Source organism: Leopardus geoffroyi, chromosome B4, assembly GCF_018350155.1.
Source record: "Leopardus geoffroyi isolate Oge1 chromosome B4, O.geoffroyi_Oge1_pat1.0, whole genome shotgun sequence".
In the NCBI taxonomy this organism is placed as follows: Eukaryota; Metazoa; Chordata; class Mammalia; order Carnivora; family Felidae; genus Leopardus; species Leopardus geoffroyi.
The window spans coordinates 22363173-22383070 of NC_059341.1; the positions used below are offsets into that span (position 1 = coordinate 22363173).

A 19898-nucleotide genomic window follows, 5' to 3' on the forward strand; every position below is an offset into this window, starting at 1 on the left:
ATAGGTTGTCACTGAGTATCCCAGCTTGTCTTGCCTTTCTTTTATCATGTATTCTATGCCAGATAAACAACAGAATACATCCCAACCTCCTTTAACTTACTGACATATTTTTCTGCCTTGATGTAGAGAATAGTACCAAACCCTCTTGTAAAATCCCCACTAGCTATCTCATCAGTACTTGAACTTGGAAATGAATGTCTTGCCACATCAAATCTCCCAGCAATCCTTAATAACATCTCAGAATCCTTTTCCTTTTAAAAGTCCCTTGGGGCGCCTGGGTGGCGCAGTCGGTTAAGCGTCCGACTTCAGCCAGGTCACGATCTCGCGGTCCGTGAGTTCGAGCCCCGCGTCGGGCTCTGGGCTGATGGCTCAGAGCCTGGAGCCTGTTTCTGATTCTGTGTCTCCCTCTCTCTCTCTGCCCCTCCCCCGTTCATGCTCTGTCTCTCTCTGTCCCAAAAATAAATAAACGTTGAAAAAAAAAAATTAAAAGTCCCTTGCACTTGGGGTGCCTGGGTGCCTCAATTGGTTGAGCATCTGACTCTTGATTTCAACTCAGGTCATGATCCCAAGATTGTGGGATTGAGCTCTGCTTGGGGCTCCACACTGAGTGTGGAGCTTGCTTAAGATTCTCTCTCTCTCCCTCTGCTCCTCTCCGCCACTTGCCCCCCCTCTCTAATAACTAATTAACCAAACAAATAAAGTCCCTTGCACTCATACAAGGAATGAAGAGTATTGCTTAATGTTTCCAAGGGGAAGAACAGTACTGGCCAGGTGCTGGCTGGGATAGCAATCTATAAGTCCCTTATAGATCATGGAGCTATACAGTAAAAGAGAAAAAATAAACGAAAAATTAATGGTTTGATCACATATTCCACAACATAGTAGGTGGTGGAATGGAGTTGCCCAAGCAAAGACAAGTCTGGGGGGGGGTGGTATCTAGGAACGGGTTCAGAGTGCCCAGCATACCTCACATGTCAAGGCAGGGAAGAGGGAAGAAGAGAGAGACGCTGTAGGTATAAACAACCAGGAAGGTTCTGGAAAGCCTGCAGGTGTCAGATATCACCTCTCATCCTAAGGCAAGGTATTTTAGTTTATCTACTAGGTGTGAGCAGCTATGTAACCAGAGAATTGTTTAAAAAAAAATACTAACTTCATTGAGTCAGGGAATGACATGCTAGGATTACCTCACAGCCAAAAATATTTAGGTGGCAAAAATGGATAAGGACATCTGACAGTAATGTTATTAACTAGAATCCAATGACTGAAGGGTTCTTAAGAATAAAAAGACATAGTGTTTGGATAATAAATAAGAACTAGAAGGAAAAGGAAAACTGCAATACTTTCAGTTTTAAAAGATGTTTGCCAAGTATGTCTTAGAATTTACTGCCCAGAGAGCGTAGCTTAAATCCATTGCGAAATAGTTGAACAAATATTAAGAGAAGAGTAACCTTTAAGCCAACTAAAGGTTAGAAAAATGAGGAGCAGAAATCACGTTTTACTAACTCAGTTGCTTTTTTATGGAATGATAAAATTAATGGACAAGGAGAATGCAGTAGATGTAACATATCTGAACTTTCAAGAAGCAATCAAAATATGTTCCCTAGATTACAAAGTAGATGAAAATCTAAGCAATATCTCATGGTGAATGAGGCAGGAGGCTTGAGAGAAAGCAAAGTGCTCTCAAAACTGGCTGTAGCTTGAATTTCACTTTGTTACCTCAATGATCAGAAAGGTGGATCAACATCAAGAGAAATGACAAAATAAACAAAATGCTGCTGTGGGTCGCATAGTCTTTAAATTATTTAATGTCGCAAGTGGAAAGAAACCTACTCACTCTTTTGTTTATCTTCCCAGTTGCCGTTTTAATTTTTTTCATTGTGATAACTACCTTGTTTTATGTAGGTAGTTGAGTTTAATCTTTTTAGCTGAATTGTGGTCTTTAGAAAAAAAAAAAAAGAGGGGCGCCTGGGTGGCGCAGTCGGTTAAGCGTCCGACTTCAGCCAGGTCACGATCTCGCGGTCCGTGAGTTCGAGCCCCGCGTCGGGCTCTGGGCTGACGGCTCAGAGCCTGGAGCCTGTTTCCGATTCTGTGTCTCCCTCTCTCTCTGCCCCTCCCCCGTTCATGCTCTGTCTCTCTCTGTCCCAAAAATAAATAAACGTTGAAAAAAAAAATTAAAAAAAAAAAAAAAGAAAAAAAAAAGATACTTAGGGTTGCTGGATATATTACTGAGTGGTATTTACACTGACCCGTGGCTCTATGCCTTCCACTTACCATCACTAATACTCGGGATGAACTGTGCTGGAGAAACCCAGTGGGATGGTGAATAGATAGCCACTGGAGGTGGAGTGAGAAGAAACTAACCAGAATCTGAAATCAACAGAAATCCAGATGGGCAGTCAGGGGGAAATGAAGGATGTCGAAAAGGAGAGAAAAAAGCTTAAACGTTGAAGAAAGGATGCTAAGTGGAATAAGTGATCCAGGAATAAGTAGAAAAAAGAATCAGTAATAAAGAGAAAAAAAAATTTGTCAGGGGACAAGGAGGGGGGGTGTCAGGAAGGGAGGTGCGGATATAAAAGCGAAAGGGAGGGGGCGCCACCTGGGTGGCCTAGTTAGTTAAGCCGCGGGTTCTTGATTTTCAGCTAAGGTCATGATCTCACAGTTTATGTGTTCAAGCCGGCGTCGGGCTCCACACTGACAGTGCAGAGCCTGCTTGGGATTCTCCCTCTCCCTCCCTCTCTCTCTCTGTCTCTCTCAATAAATAAATAAGCTTAAAAAAAAAAAAAAAAGCTAACGGAAGAACTGTGTAGCTGTCAAAGTGATCCAGGACAGCACCAGAGAGTTCAGTGTGAGAACAATTTGGAATTGGTGATAATTAAAATAAGAATTCCATTTGATTGTTGCTAATTCATTCAGATTCTTTTCATTCAGAATTTTTTACATGCCCATCAAGTGCAAGATGGCTCTGGCCTAACTTAAATGAGAGCTGGACTTTGGGGCGGACTTACTTACTGGAGCTTGTATAAGAGAATTATGGTGCACAATTCGCCTTGTCAGTGTTGGTAAATCAATCGATCTGTGTCTTCATGTGAACATGGAGTGTTGTATGTTTGTATTAACCGCAGGAAAGTGAACTATCATCCTGGATATTCAGAGCCCTCCTTTACCCATAGAAGAGAACGACTAAGTAGGAGAGCCTGTGATTTTATTCGGTATCCTCAGGAAGCAAAAACAGGAATTACAAACATGAAGATTTATTATTCCAAAGGAGTTTGTGTTCACTGTTAATGATTGTCATGATTAGACAATAAAAACATACAAAAATAAGGTGTTTGTCATCCCGTTAAATGGAAAAACGAAAGGAGAAGAAACCTAGGTGTAAATTGAGGCATATTTGTGCAAAGGCCCCCCACAGTCTTTTTCTGTCTTTCTGTGGCTCTGATTCTTCTATAGGCCTGAAAAACAAATCTCAAAATGTTTTTTGGTCTTAATTTCTCCACCTAAAGCAAATGGATTATTAAACTTTGTTGAGAAGTGGTGAGAGAAATAATTTATTAATAAATGTGAATGTGGCCAAATGGCCAAATGGCACAGGTTTTGAGTATCTGTTATATACCAGCAATGGTTCTGCATTGTAAATTTGAATTTTAAATTATATGGAGACAAATACTCAGATTAGAACGGTGCAAGTCTTAGTTTCCTCAAAGTGCATATTAATGATGAGGTAATTTGATCGCTAACCACCGAAATCTATTTCGCTATTTTTTCAGATCCTACCTATTTTTAGTAATTTTTTTCTTTATGCATTCTCCTTGCTTAAACATTCAGATATTTTTTGTAGTTACAAGGACTATTGTATTAATATTTTCAGTGGCACATTAATGTGTGCCAAGAATGATTGTGTTATGTGGTTTGTTTATACCAGTAGTTATTTTTGATGTTAGCTATTTGGTGCAAAATACAATTCATACACGTTATGGGAACATAAACTTTATTGCCGTCTCATTACCATGCAGAAGACAAATATGAGCAAAAGAATAGCATCCTATATTAATCTTCCCAAGATTGGTTATGGGTAACCCAAGTGATTGTATTATAGTTTAATTAATGGAATAAGAAGGGAATAAATAGCTTCAGTGCAGCCTGATAAATGTAATTCTCTCATGGCAAGATATGTACAGTGAAAAACGATAAAACAGTTCTGATGGAATGGCTTTTTGTCTAGTTCAGTAATGCAATTTTCTTTTCTATGCCCATAAAAAAAAAAGATATCTCCATCCTTAGGCTATATTTTGTAGTGTCATTTTAGGTATTCATTTTTGGGGAGAAATACTTGCTTCTTCAGCTTAAAGGAATTAGATCCCATTGAACTAGAAAAAAAAGTATCTAAAATAGCTCAAATTGTTTTTTGATTTGCGAAATGTAAAAAGTTGTCACCGTGCATGAGTGAAGCAACATTAGTTTCAATGACTTTGCCTGACCTTTTTCTCCTCTGCACGAACACTTGTCCTTTGCTAATGATGATACCATGGAAATTTCCCTAGACAGGACAAAATCGGAGGGGTGCATTCGTAGAGAAAAAAAATTCAGATGACGGGGTTGGTATTTTTGATGATTTAGTTTGGGTGAATGGATATTTCTCCGTAACCTTAAGATTTTCTGACAACAAGTGCGTTGGAAGAAAGCAAGACATCGCTACATATACAGAGGTACCGTGGATGGCAAGACAAGTCTGAAGGTGAAACAAATTGCAATGTCTTTCACTCTCTTCCACAGCAGCATGGTTTCCTCCAAGTCCTTCTAACCTCACGTGTCTGTAGCTGGTTTGTTCAGTTGGCCAGGACAGGATGTCTGACTTCTATGTGGATCAATCAGATGGCCTTATTTTATTCCATAGGCTTAAAGGGTGTAGCGGGCTCAACAGTGTTCCCTCCCCCCCCCAACATTCACATCCACCCAGAACTTCAGATTGTGATCCTGTTTGGAAGTGGGGTCTTTGCAGGTGTAATTAAGTGAAAATGAAGTCACAGTGGATGAGTATTGGCCCTGGATCCAGTGACTAGTGTCCTTATAAGAAGAGAATGGGGGTACCTGGGTGGCTCAGTCGGTTAAACGTCCACCTTTGGCTCAGGTCATGATCTCATGGTTCATGGGCTCAGGCCCCACGTTGGCTGACCGCTCAGAGCCTGGAACCTGCTTTGGATTCTGTGTCTCCCTCTCTTTCTGCTTCTCCCCTGCTCTTTCTCTCTCTCTCTCAAACATAAACATTAAAAAGTTTTAAAAAGGGGAGAAAACAGACACACAGTGGAGAACACCACCTGAACACTGAGGAGGCAGAGATTGGAGTATGGAATGCTAAGAAAAGCCAAGGTTAGCTGGCAACCAACAGAAGCCAGGAGAGAGGCAGAGAAAAGATTCTCCATCAGGGCCACCAGAAGAAACCAACCCTGCCACACGTTAATCTGGAACTTCTAGCCTCCAGAACCATGAAATTCCTATTGTTTTAAGCTACTCTGTTTGTGGTAACTTGTCCCGGCAGTCACCAATATGTCTGGACAGACAGCTTGCTCATGTCCCTCCTGTCACATGAGCATCCAAGTGCTAATTAAGAACGTGTCCAGAGCACAGAATCTCCGTATTGCTGCTAAATTCTGCCATCTCAACAGAACAGGAGAAAAGCTCTTTAAGAAGGCAGTGTGTTCCTCCACGAGTGTCCCTAATTAGGTGTGGTAGTATTGAAGATAAAGGCATGCACTCTATTTTACAGATTATTTGTTGATTGATTGATTTTGAGAGAGAGAGAGAGAATATGAGTGGGGGAGGAGCAGAGAGAGAGGGAGACACAGAATCGGAAGCAGGCTCCACGCCACAGCATGGAGCCCGACGTGGGGCTCGAACTCACGAACTGTGCAATCATGACTTGAGCCAAAACCAAGAGTCAGACGCTTAACCAACTGAGCCACCCAGGCGCCACCTGCCCCTCTATTTCAAACAGAAAGGGAATTTGCTGACAACATCACTAAAATCTGGAGGATCGGGATCTGGGCTGGGACTCCTAAAATGGCTTCTGAGCTAACTCCGGTGAGCAGAGCTATCTTGCAAGTGACTAACCCCCTCACTGTGGTGACGAGGGAGCCACTGTCCCAGATAAGGACTCCTGAAGCAACCATGCCACCTGCGGTGACATGCAGGGAACTGGAAGCTGTTGCCACTGCTGGCTCCAGGAACACAACCCCTAGGAAAGGAGGAGACCGACCCCAGAACTGTGGGCAGGTCTGGCGGTGTGATTTGTGTGGCCCAGTGCAAAATGAAAACGCAGGCCCCTTGTTCAAAATTACTAAGAGTGACTGTGATAACCGCGCGGTAAGCCCGGTACAGAGCCCTGGTAGGCACGGGGCACCGTGTGACTGCTCTGGTCACAGCCTGTGCTGCCGGCCCCAGCTGTGGCCTGCAGAGCTGTGCTGCTGGCCTGCTAATCTGCACCTGCAAAAGGGATGCGTCTTGTGCCATCGCTGTTCTTCACTTAACGGGACCAAGTTCAAGTCTTTGAGGGTGTGCGAGACTGGCAGAACCCTAGCCGCAAGGGCAACTGAGAGGTGTCCTTTTCAGCTGCCCAGGCTCTCCTGTGAAGGAAGCACTTCAGAAGGGGCTAGAAAAGATGCCAAGTGAGCCGTCTGCTGTATCCACCCACACGGTCCAGCTGCAGAAGCAAAGGTAACTTTGTAGAGCTCTGTGTTCCCCTGTCACCTTGTGGTTTCCAGACCCACCCTGCTCAGTCTTCGCTTGTAGTCCGCGATACCTGACGTACGGCTGGCAGAATGACACGCGTCCCTTCTCTGTGTGGCACGTGTGCTGGCGGCTGGGGCTACCGTGGTGACGAAGGAAGATGAGGTCCCAGATCTCTGAGGTTTCCTTCAAGTGGGTGGAAATGAAAAATTAACATGCAAACAACTAAATGAGATGGTTTCGGATGATCGTTTCGGGGGGGGGGGGGCAGAGTTGTTATGTTCCAAAACACATCTCAAAACCATTCTCTTCCCTTCAACACTAATGGCACCATTTTATCCCAGCCAACACTTAATCTCTCCACTGATGTCCTCATCTTCACTCTTACCTCCTCCAATCCAGTTTCAACAAGGCTAGAGAAATCCTTTTGAAAACATAAGTCAGATCACAGACCTTCCTGGGCTTACATCCTTTCCATGGTTTTGCCTTGCGCTTGGAAAAAATCCAGACCTCCTCATCATTCCTTACAAGGCCACACACCATCTGGTCTCTTCCTGTCTCTGACCCCTCCCCCACTTGCCCACTATTGCCACACCAGTGTCCCTTCTGCCTTTTGAGACATGCCATGTTCCCTCCTACCTCTGTTCTTGAACTCGCAGCTCTCAGAGCTCATTGCACAACTTGCTGCTTCTCCCCTTCCAGCTTTGGCTAATGTGTCAACTTCTCAGAAAGTTCTCTGGCCACCTTACCTGAGACGGAATCCCTGCCCCACCCCACAGTTATTCTGCATCATAGCACTCTGCTTATTGCTGCTAATCGTGATCTGAAAGCATCCTGTTTGTATGTTTCGGGGTTTTCCATTCCTCTCCATGAGGCCAGAGGCCTTGCCTATCTGACTTAGTCCTAAAGCCCAAACTCAGCACAGTGCCTGGCACGTGGGAGCAGCATAAGAAATGCTTGTCGATGGGCCGACTTACTGACAAAAAAGAGCTACATTTGCAGGGCCTAGAAAGCCCGGTCACCATTCATCAGTTACGGAGAAGGAATTAAACTTAAAACCTGAGCAGTATTTTGGGACGGCTGTGGAGTTTGGGAAAATTAAAGCAGGGAGTTTAAAGTAACAGGCAGTAATCAAATCATGCAGGTCAGCTATTCTGGAAAAAAAAAAAAAATGCAGGCTGGCTTTGGGGTGAAAAGGCCAGGCCAAAACCGGCCAGTAGGACAGATGATCTCATACTTGTTTACGGGTTGTTTTGAGGTCAACCCCTTCCTGTTCTCACGGTGCAAGCTCTCTCAGCGAGCTCACTGACTCAGAGAACAGAGACCCTGTCTTTCTCCAGTGGCCCGTGGTGGCCCCCAACAGCACCAGAGTGGCTCCCTGCTTCTTACCTAAGCTCCCTGGAGTCGGAAGGTATTAAGCCTTGGCAAAACATGGCTTTCGGGTTTTTCTTTTCATCTCGCCTTCCACGGGCTTTCTGCACAGGCACTGGCAAGTTGGACGGCCAACTGTCCAGATTCCTTGGGACTGAGAAGGAGGCAGATGAGTCCAAACTGGGACACATTAGTCACCTTCCACCAGGCCACCAGAAAAAAAGGGCCCAACATCCTTCCTTTTTGCTCCAGATCTTAGTTCCAACAGCTTGTTCTGGGCATGTTTCACATGCCATATCCTGACTTGTGACCAATCTTCATGAAGTTTTCCCTCCATTTATGGTGTTATGGTGCTTCTCTGCTTCCCTCTCTCGATGATGTCTGAATTCTGCCTCTGACTATGCCACCCTACCACACCTCAATGTGGCCTGATCCCCCCCACCCCAGACCCCCAAGAAGCTCTCCTGCCTCATCTACTCTGGGAGTGGTGGCAGGACATTTGAGTGATTGGCGTTTCCTGAAATATGATCCCATGATACCTCTGGCTACACAACTCAGGAGAAAAAAAAAAGCCTAAGGATCCATAGTTAATCTAGTGACCCTCAATTACATAGAAGAAGGGTCTGCAAACTTGTTCTGTAAAGGACAAGATAGTAAATATTTTAGGCTTTATGGGCCATACAGGCTCTGTCATAACTACTCAGCTGTGCCACTAAAACATGAAAGCAGCCACAGACGCTGCAAATGGGTGTGCCTGTGTTCCAATAAAACTTTATTTACAAACACTAACGGCGGGCCTTATTTTGGCCCGTGGGCCGTAGTTTGGGGACCCTTGATGTGAAATCTCTTTCCAGATGATTTTGGCATTTTTTTCACTAAGCCCACCAAAGCTCGCTTTGTCCCCACCAGCCAGATAGGCCAGAGCCCCACATACAACTTATACATCTTTATACCATTTTTACTGCTTTTAATCATTCACGCTGTCACTCAGCTGGGCTTGTGGAAACATTTGCTCCACAAAAGCAATGCTTGCACAAAGGCATTGGCGTGGAAAGAGAGATCATGTGGAGCTTATTTTTAGAGGATGTTCAACACCAGTTTGTAATATAAAAGATGGATATGGAGTTAGAGTGAATTATTAGGAGAATTGAGGTTAACACATGGTTAATGCTTTGAGAATGGGATTGCCAGACGGGTTGGGGAAAAACTCTTCTGATGGGCAGAAGTGTCCTCACTGTTGGTGATGGGGAAGAAAGTAGCTCCAAGTAGTGCTTTTAAAGGTAAGTTCTGGATGTTGGCTCTTTTGTTTTTTGTATTTCCAATTAAAAAGCATCAAACCGTGGGGTCAGTGAGCAGGCCTCTGTGATGGTGAGTGGCCTCTGTAGAACGTTGTTTTCACCATCAGTGCAATTTAACATTCCTGAGTCTTCATAATCTGTTTTGAAATGTGCCGTCCTTAGGACTGTACTTTCAAATGGGGAAGGAGTAGACGGAGAAAGAAAACACCAGCAACATTTTCAATTAATTTTGGAGTGCATGCTTACAGAGGGCACGTATCCGGAAACTGCCTACCTTAGATAAGAAATCAGGGGGAGATGGCGAAGAGACAAGGAAGAAACAAATGGGAAAAGAAGGCCGGATTCCCGCAGAATGTGCTTACCTACATTTATCTGGTCCTGGAGGCAACGTGTGACTGAAACACAGGACAAATGGGGGGGGGGGGCACTGACATACTGTGAACCTGCTTCCTACAAGTCGTCCCTGCTGGTGGTGTTACTGCAGAATACCAGAACTCTCTTCAGAGCAGCGGTGCGCATGTGGGCTCATTGCTGAGCAGATACTGCTGAGTCTAGAAAACGGAGAGCCTTAACAAGTAAATTCCACACCCCCTCGAATTTGTGCCTCGGCGGGGAGTCCTCAGCAGGAAATCCTCCATATGTTTTCCTTTACTACAAGGAACTTCAGAGCCTGAGTTCATTTCTCTTCAAACACGCTCACATTGCTGGAAAACAGCACTGGCTGGCTGATGAGAAATGTCACCAGGAATACAAGGGGACGCATTCAGACAGAGACAGGGGAGCAGTTACCGTTCTGAATTTGACGCTAGTTTTGGAGAGGTTTTAATTTTCCTTTGCTGCTTACCTTGTGGACTTTGAAGGGGGGGGGGGTTGTTTTGTTTTTAAGGACAGTCTTTGTGTTTGGCTATCTCCTAGTAGAGCTTGAATACTTGGAGAAATAAACCCAAAAGGAAGATTTCTGAAAGATGTGTCCTTTGGAGGAATATGCTCTGAGGACCAAAGGATTATAGCTCAGATCAGTCTTTGCTCTTAAACAAAAAAAAGCCAAATTTGAAATTCAGGATGACTTTAAACATACCACTGAAAGTAAGTATCGTGTCTTTGTTGTTCTCTTTTCTTCCTTGTTAATCCCCTCATAAGTTTCTTCTGCATATTGTTATCTTAATGAAGTTATCAGTTGGACTTGAAATTGAAGTAAAATGTTTTGCCAGCTCATAAATAAATTACAAGAGGAGATAGGAAGTGTCCTGCCCTTAACACTGTTTAGCAGGTAGCAGATGATATTTATGGTAATGTTTATGTTTTTATTGCGAGAATCATTTAATTTCATTAATGTTTCAAGTGAATATCTTTTGCTTCATTTCCTCTGGAAACCTAAACTATAGTTTAGATTGGAAAACAAGCACATAAAATTTTCTTCTGAAAAGAGTGTTGTTGCCATAGCAAGCAAATCGTGAACCAACTTTTGCCAACTTCTCTGGAATACTTAGGTAGATTTGCAGATGAACCTGTAAATCTAGAGAGTAAAATTCACTAGAACTGCAACTTCTCGTGAACCCCTTTTGAAAATGTACCATGAAATCGTGTTGCAAATATGGGGGAAAGAAAACCTCATGTTCTGGCCAGAGGGCATTGAAACATTAAAACATTTCAGATGCTATTACCCTTCCTTGATTACACTATTAAGTTGAACTGTAGTATGTTAGTGAGTATGTTAGTGCCTGCTCGGGAATCTGGAGCCGTCAAGCTGATCTAGGTGGGTGAGGTGAGACAGTGCGCAAGTAATTGGGGAGACGGACTAGAAGTGGCCAAAATGTTCTGTTCCCCTCCAGACTCCTAATTTCCACACCCCCCCCCCCATTTGTCAGCCCTTTCCTCCTTATGTGATGCTTGTGAATCGGGGGGTTGCTACTGGAGGGGTCGTAGTACCTTTCCCAGCAATTTTTAGGGGAAGAGCTGGATGCTTCAAAGTGTTATTTGGCTGATATTTGGGGAAGAATGAACAGAGGAATGTCCTCTGCCTCCTTTGGACCCCCGTTCCCCCCACTAAAGGCATCATCCAGATGAGAGCTGTCTGCAGACCAGGTGATCTGAACTGATGCATTCAAAAGAAAAACAATCTGTGGAAGCCCCTTCCATGAGTGGAGAGTTGGATTCTCCGCTCCAACTTCCCCTAGTCTTTAGATACTGTCTGCCTTGTCCTGTAAGAAACATGAATCCTGTTCATTCTGGCAAACATGGTTCCTGATCACCAAAGCCAAGCGCTCCCGGAAGTGGCCCTGTTAATGTTTAGCCCATCAGTTAAATATCATTATCTGCCAGACCCTCTGTTATTTTCCCTTAGGAGAGTATATGATTTCAGTTCTACAGGTGTCCTTTAAATGCTTCCCTACATGTTGTGTAGTAGCTAGACGTAGACCAAGGGTAAAGTCCTGTTGCGGACCACGGGAATCTGTGTCCCACTTTTGAAAGCATTAGCAATAATGGTGCAATCTTGCAATGGCCCGAAAGGGAGGGGGTGATCCCAGAACAGTGAAAAATCAAGCCAAATGAGAGTCTGGTCTTTGCCATCCTGGATGCCTGTAGCCTTTAGAGGAATTACTTGCTCTCTGATTTAGTTGCGCAAAAGGATTTGTGCTTCCTTCTATGGGGCACCCTCCTTATGGATTCTGGATACTCGTTAGCTGTGGAATTTTGGGGGCCCAACTCTGAAAAAGGAGAGCCATGAAGAATGTGAGTTTCGCTGCTTATCATTAGTTAAGAAAAATGTTCAGTAGATTTTGCCTTTTTAAAGGGGCCTGTTATCTACCTGGTAAGTGAGAGTGAGCCTCTATGACTTCATTTTCCCCCAGTGGAAATTATATTGCTAAACTTCAGATTCTCAGGTCATCTCTGCAACCTTGGGCAACCCTCCTTTGTAAAGAGAATGGCTGCTTTGAGCAATTCTTTTATAAACCTGTGTCCTGGAAAAATCTGAAGTGTCATAATCCTATGGTGCTAACAGGTGGTGCTGATGATGGTGATGATGATGGTGATGATGATGATAACAATGACATTTAGCAAGAAATGACTGCCATCTTTCATCTTTTTCCAGGTGTGATACTAAATATTCTATGACACTTTTGACATTAAGCCTCCCTTACTTAACCTGTAATGCAGGTAATATAGGCAACCTCATTCACTTATTTTAATTGATGAGGAAGAAAAAAGGTCCCAAAATGCTCCCATCAACTGGCATCCTACATTCTTTTTGTTTGCTGTCATTGTTTCTTTCATTCAAGTGCCTAGCGAAGTTGTGGATTATCCAGGCTCCTCTGTATTACTTTACTTTGTGGACAGCATTTCTAGCAGAAAATAGGTAGCCTAGGACAGATAGTAGGCTGGGATGCATTGCAAGGAGAAACTAAGACCTCAGTAGTGAGTTTCTGTACGTGTGCTGGAAATGGATTTCAGTTTTCTCTACTCTGTGTTAATCTCTATGTAGAGTGTGACTTCACCCCCACGTCATGCTTCTCTGTGCTTCACTTCTGCAGGTTTATGGAGATAACGAAACCTTGCTGGCTAAATATAGCCCACGAGTGAGCAAATGTGTTTTAGTTGTTCACGTTGAGCCAGGTTCTCATTGGAAGCAAAAAGAAAATACTTAGAAGACAGAACAATTGTTCAAGTTACCAGAAGGTGGGGAGCGTGAAGGGAAAGGGCTCAGATTTTTTGCAGTATAAAGCATGTACCTTACGTAAAATTTACGATAACATCTACGGCTATAACGTTTTTATTAACCATGTATAAAATATAAGTTTATTATAAATTCATAAATTTATAATTTATAATAAATTTATACTAAATTATAAATTTATAAATTAACCGTTTATATGGCCAGTCGGGAGAAGCTGGTCTGTAGATGCTCATTGAAGACATGACATATGAAATCATGAGAAAATGAATAAAGAAACAACTCATTCGTAAATTTGTGAGTGGCACGCATTGAGGATTTAAAGATACTTTCTTTTTGTTTTTCTACTATTCCTAATCTGGGTCATGAGAACATTTTAAGCTAATCTTCCCCCCTTATTGCATCTTTGATTCACTGTTGGTTTACTGAATGTCTCTTAGGGTAGCACTTTCTGGAATCGTCAGTCCATGAGTAAATATATACTTTGAAGATGGCGTCCAAAAAAAAAAAAAAAAGAAAGAAAGAAAAATTAAAATCAGTTATACTATCCTCTCACAACTTTAGATTCAGAGAAACCTGAAACTAGAGTAGATACTGGATCATCTTATCCAAGGCTTTTACATTATATATTAGGAAACTGAAACCAGTATGGAGAAATGATTTACACATCGCTAATTAGCTGCAGAATGAAGATGAGAATTCTAGCCTCTGGCCTCCAAATGCAGTGACTGCTTTGTTTACTTTTTAGTTCTATGTTTTCAAAATATTTTTTTCAATGATTAAAAATAATCAAGATATGCACCCCCATGATCATACAAGTGCATTGCTCATTTGCCTTTTAAATGTTTTATTATAAAATATCTCAAACATGCAAAATTAATGGGTTAGTTATCTGCAAACCCACAACTTTGGTTCAGATAACTTGTAAAGTAAAATGAAACACAACACAAATACAGTTAAAACGCTACTTCCTTTTCTTCTCCCTCCGTCCCACACAAGAAATCATTATCCTAAAATTGTCTGTGCTCCCCATGTATATTTTAGAATTTTTACTGTGTGTATATATGTATGTGTTGGGGAGGGATCCAGACATGAATATGTCTATAGGTGTTGGTATCTATTTGTGGTTATACCATTACTTTGGGTTCAAATTTTAAAATATATAAAGCTTTGTCCATAATCTTCCATAACTTTACATTCAACATTGTTTTGGGAGTTGTATCCATGTTGATACATAGGTGTCTAGTCCATTTATTATAACTGCAGGATAGTATTACGTTGCATAAGTAATACCACAGGATAGCATTACATTGCATAAATAATACCACAGGATAGTATTACATCGCATAAATAACCCGAGGTTGGCTGATCCATTTTCCTACTTGGGGATATTTGGGTTGCCCTTGCAATTTTGCTGTTACAACAGTATTGTGGTGATCCTTCTTACACTTGTGCTGGAATTTCTCGAAGGGAGTTACCTTCAAAGGGAGCTGAATTGTTGGGTCATAGGGGTGCACATCTGTACTAGGTATTGCTGAATTACCCTCCAAATGGACTGATGTGTTCAGCCATCAACCATGCTGAGCAGTAGTTCTAAACTCCAGCTGAGAAAAAATAACTTGGCCTTTTAAAATGACTAATGCCACAGTGTCTGGATGGCTCCGTCAGTTGAGCGTGGGACTCTTGATTTCGGCTCAGGTCATGATCTCGCAGTTCATGGGTTGGAGCCCAGTGTAGGGTTCTGTGCTGACAACATGGTCCCTGCTTGGTATTCTCTCTCTCTCCCTTTCTCTCTGCCCCTCCCCTCATTGCGTGTACTCTCTCTCTCTCTCAAAATAAATAAATAAACTTAAAAAAATAAAAATAAAATTACTAATGCCTAAGTCCCACCCCAGACCAATTAAATCAGAAACTCTGGGGATGAGACCCAAGGATGCTATTTGTTTTAAAGCTCCCTGGGTGATTGTAATGTACAACAACAGTAAAGAACCACTGATTTAGCATTTCTGTTTCGCTGCATCTTCCCAATAATTGGCATTATCAGACATTCTATTTCGCTAATATCTTGGATGTAAGGACTTTCTAATTATGGGTGAAGCTAAGTATATTTGTATAATGTTATTGAGTATTATACCGCCTTCCTTTGAGAATTGTAATATATTTTACTCACATTTTCTCTTCAGTTGTCTTTCATTGTTGGTTGACTTGCAGACACTATATATATATATATATATATATATATATATATATATATATGTACACACACACATACACACACACACACACATAAAGGCACTTTATATGTGTATATTCATATACATACATATATAAATATATGTAGGCACTATGTGTGTGTGTGTGTGTGTGTGTGTGTGTATTTTTTTTTTCTGGACAATAAATGGGAGAGGGGTATATGATTTGCAAATATCTACCCCAGGCAATAAGTTACCTTTTCAATTACCTGTAGCATCATTGATCATATAGAAGTTTAAAATTATTACTATGGTTAAATCTGTCAGTATCTTTCTTTATGGTTTGTATGCTGGGAATCTTAAGAAATATTTTCCCAAATGACTTAATAAAACTATTTTTCTGTTGTGTCTTCAAAAAGTTTTACAGTAGTACTTTTTCCCTATGAGATCTTTAAACTACCTAGAATATATATTTCTGTATGGTGTGATGTACTGATCAAATTTTATTTTATTTTACTTTTTGCATGAATAGCAATTGCCCCAGTACAATTTATTAATGAGCCCATCTTTTTGCAATAGCATTTAATGCTATTGAGTCTCCATATGTCTGTTTTCCAATCTACCCTTGCACCAATACTATAGTTTTAATAGTCTTATAACACATGAACCCTTCTTTACTATTTTTGTTCAAATGTGTCTTGCCTATTCTTATATATTTACTATACCTTATGAATGTAAGAATCTCCATTTCAGAGTCACCTGAAGGGCTCAGTCAGCTGAGCATCCAACTCTGGATTTTGGCTCAGGTCTAGGGTTCATGGATTTGCGCCCCACGTAGGGCTGTGTGCTGACAGCACAGAATCTGCTTGGGATTCTCTTTCTCTCTCTCTCTCTGCCCCTCCCCTTCTCTCTCTCTCTCTCAAAATAAATAAATAAACTGAAAAAAAAAAAAAGAATCAGGGACCCTGGGTAGCTCAGTTGGTTGAGCTTCCAACTCTTTTTTTGTTTGTTTTATTTATTTTTATTTATTTGTTTTATTTATTTTTTTATTTGTTTTTGAGAGAGACAGACAGAGCGTGAGTGGGGGAGGGGCAGAAATAAAGGGAGACACTGAATCCAAAGCAGGCTCCAGGCTCTGAGCTGTCAGCACAGAGCTCAACGCAGGGCTCAAACCCATGAACCGTGAGATCGTGACCTGAGCTGATGTCAGGTGCTTAACTGACAGAACCGCCCAGGAACCCGCTTCCAACTCTTGATTTCAGCTCAGGTCATGATCTCAAGGTTCATGAGTTTAAGCCCCGCATTGGGCTCTGTGCTGAAAGCGTGGAGCCTTCTTGGGATTCTGTCTCCTCTCTCTGCCCCTCCCCTGCTTGCTCTCTGTATCTTTCTCAAAATAAATAAAAAAATAAACTTAAAAAAATAAGAATCACAGAATCACCATTTCAGTTTCCATGAAAATAGTGTTGAGATTTTGGTTGTAAATTGCATTGAATTTACAGATTATTTGGGGGATGATTTCTGTACGTAAATATTAAGTCTCCCCATTCATGGACATGATCTAGTTCTCCATTTATTTAAAGCTTAACTTTTATGACTTTCAAATGTATTTTATAATTTTCCCTACAAGACCTTTCCACATTTTTGTTTGATTTATTGCTAAGAACCTTATATATATTGTTGAAGTGGTTTGTTTTTATTGTAAATTTTCTTTTCTTAATAGTCTAGTCATTGGCTGGCAGTTTATAGAAACTTAATAGATTTTTGCTTAACTCTTGTCTCCAATCATCTTGAACTCCTTATTAGTTTTATGATTGTAGGTAATTTGTATATTTTAAACAAACAATCATCATACATGCAAATAATGACAATTCTGTTCCTATTTTATAATATTTCTACATTTTATTTTAATTTGTTTAACTTTTTTTTATTTTAGAGAGAGAGCATGAGCAGGGGAGGGGCCGAGGGAGAGGGGGAGAGAAAATCCCAAGAAGGCTCCACTCTCAGCAAGGAACCTAATATGAGGCTCGATCTTGTGGGGCTTGATCCCATGGGGCTCAGTTCCATAACCCTGAGATCATGACTTGAGCCAAAATCAAGAGTCAGACACCCAACCAACTGAGCCACCCAGCACCCCTATTTTAATTTAACAGATATTTAATTTATTTATATTTATGTATTTATTTCTTTCCCTCCTGGCTATAGCTATTACAGTTAGCACCTTTTGTTAAATAGAAGTATTGACAGCAGGCATCCCATCTTGTTTAGACTTTTTATGAAATGCCCTTGACCTGTCACCATTACATATTATATTTTCTTGAGTTCTTAGTGAATTATATCTTTTATCAGGTTAAGAAAGTTGGTTTCTATTTTTGATTTGCTCATAGGTTTTATCAGAAGAGTGTTTGGAATTGTATTAATTACTTTCTGCATCTATGAGATGTACTCATGGTTTTTCTCTCTTAATGTGTTAATTGATGAATTAATAATTTGTCTAAAATTCGGGGCACCTGCGTGGCTCAGTCAAACATCCGACTTCAGCTCAGGTCATGATCTCACAGTTTGCGAGTTCGAGCCTGGCGTCCACCTCTGCACGGACAGTGTGGAACCTGCTTGGGATGTTGTCTCTCTCTCTGCCCTGTCCCACTTGTACTCTCTCTCTCTCTTAAAATAAATAAATACACTTTAAAAAATTTTTTTCTAGAATCAAATCATCTTTCTAATCTGAGATCACCCCTAGTGGGTGACAATTTTTAAAATACTCATTCTAAATTTAGCCTGCGTATATTTTACTTAGAATTTTTAAATTTTTTTTTTCAACGTTTATTTATTTTTGGGACAGAGAGAGACAGAGCATGAATGGGGGAGGGGCAGAGAGAGAGGGAGACACAGAATCGGAAGCAGGCTCCAGGCTCTGAGCCATCAGCCCAGAGCCTGACGCGGGGCTTGAACTCACGGACCGCGAGATCGTGACCTGGCTGAAGTCGGACGCTTAACCGACTGCGCCACCCAGGCGCCCCTTTACTTAGAATTTTTATATTTGTAAATGAGACTATAATTTTTCTTGTTCGTTTTATATCAAGTTAATCTTACCTCATAAAATGAGTGTTTAAAAAGAGTATCAGTTTATTCTGTTCTATGGAAAAGTGTATATAAGATTAAAACTGCTTTAAAATTGTTTTTAATTTAATGTTTATTTATTTTTGAGAGATACAGAGACAAAGCAGGAGCAGGGAAGGGGCATAGAGAGGCAGACACAATCTGAAGCAGGCTCCAGGTTCTGAGCTGTCAACACAGAGTCTGACTCAGGGCTTGAACTCACAAACCGTGAGATCATGACCTGAGCCAAAGTCGGACACTTAACGGACTGAGCCACCCAGGTGCCCCAAGATTAAACCTACTTTTACTTTGAAAGCTAATACAACTTGTCTGAAAGAATCCTGGGTCTGGTTCTGTGTGTGTGTGTGTGTGTGTGTGTGTGTGTGTGTGTATGAATACACTTTCACTAGTGATATAGTCTCTCTCATTAATTTGGTCAAGTCGGGCTTTGTCTTCCTTCTTGAGTAATTGTAAGTTACATTTATAGTGAATTGACGATTTTGGCTAGATCTTCAAGTGCATTGGCATAAAATTGTTCTTGATAATTCTCTGCTAAGAAAATCTCTACTTCTCTCTAGTTATCTTTTTCTTCATACTAATACAGCCATTTCTCTTTCTTTTTAAATTAGTCTTACAAGAATTTTGTCTATTTTCTAGTTGTTATTTTTTTCAAAGAAACAAGTTTTGGTTTTCTAGGATCTCTCTGTTAGTAATTGGCAAATACCCTTGACAGTCAATTTAGGTGGGTCTATTATTCTAGATTGCCACTTATTTTCTTTCATTCCTTGAAAAATATTCCATTGATTTCTGTTACTTATCTTTGCTTTTGAGAAGTCTACTGTTGTATAATTGTTATCCCTTGGTAGGTAATTTGTCTTTTCTCACTGGTTGCTTTCAGTACAATGTATCTCACTGTGGATTTGTCCTTTACTTATCTGGATTTCTTCTGAACTCATAGGAATCGTATAATCAATTCAGGGACATATTCAGGCATATATCTTTGAATATTGATGCTTCCATAATTCTATTCTTTTTCTGAAATTTATATTAGACATATTGAGTTTGTATTATTTTATGCTGTCTCTTAACTTTATATTTACCCCTTTATCCCACAGGGCTCCGTTCCAAGCTGTTTCCTTAAATCTGTCTTTCAGATCATTGTTTATGTCTTCATCTGTGTTTAAACAGCTCCTTTATCTATGCATTGAGGTTTTCATTCAGTTGCGGTAGTTTTCATTTTTAGATGGTCTATTATTTTAATACTGTACTCTCCTTTTCATACAGCTGATTCCCTTTTGTTAGTCATTTAAAACAGTTTAGGAGCATTTGGCTAGCTCAGTCAGTAGAACATGTGATTCTTGATCTCGGGGTTGTGAGTTTGAGCCCCATGTTGGGTGTAGAGATTACTTAAAAATAGAATCTTTTTATTTTTATTTTTTATTTTTTATTTTTTTTAATTTTTTTTTCCAACGTTTATTTATTTTTGGGACAGAGAGAGACAGAGCATGAACGGGGGAGGGGCAGAGAGAGAGGGAGACACAGAAT

The 19898-nt window shown here is 41.0% G+C and overlaps 1 protein-coding gene across 2 annotated transcripts in view; it reads left to right on the forward strand.

Annotated features, from left to right (window-relative positions):
* The window catches only part of KIAA1217 (KIAA1217 ortholog), a 451458-nt gene that overhangs the window by 44365 nt on the left and 387195 nt on the right, over positions 1-19898 (forward strand). Inside the window, exon 1 of one of the 2 annotated variants that reach the window (XM_045462888.1) lies at positions 9274-9374. The exons of the other annotated variant lie outside the window; for it this stretch is intronic. Within the exon in view, the coding sequence (XP_045318844.1) occupies positions 9338-9374 (37 nt within the window). The 5' untranslated portion in view covers positions 9274-9337. Of the gene's footprint in view, positions 1-9273; positions 9375-19898 lie in introns of those variants that run through there. 2 annotated transcript variants of the gene reach the window in all.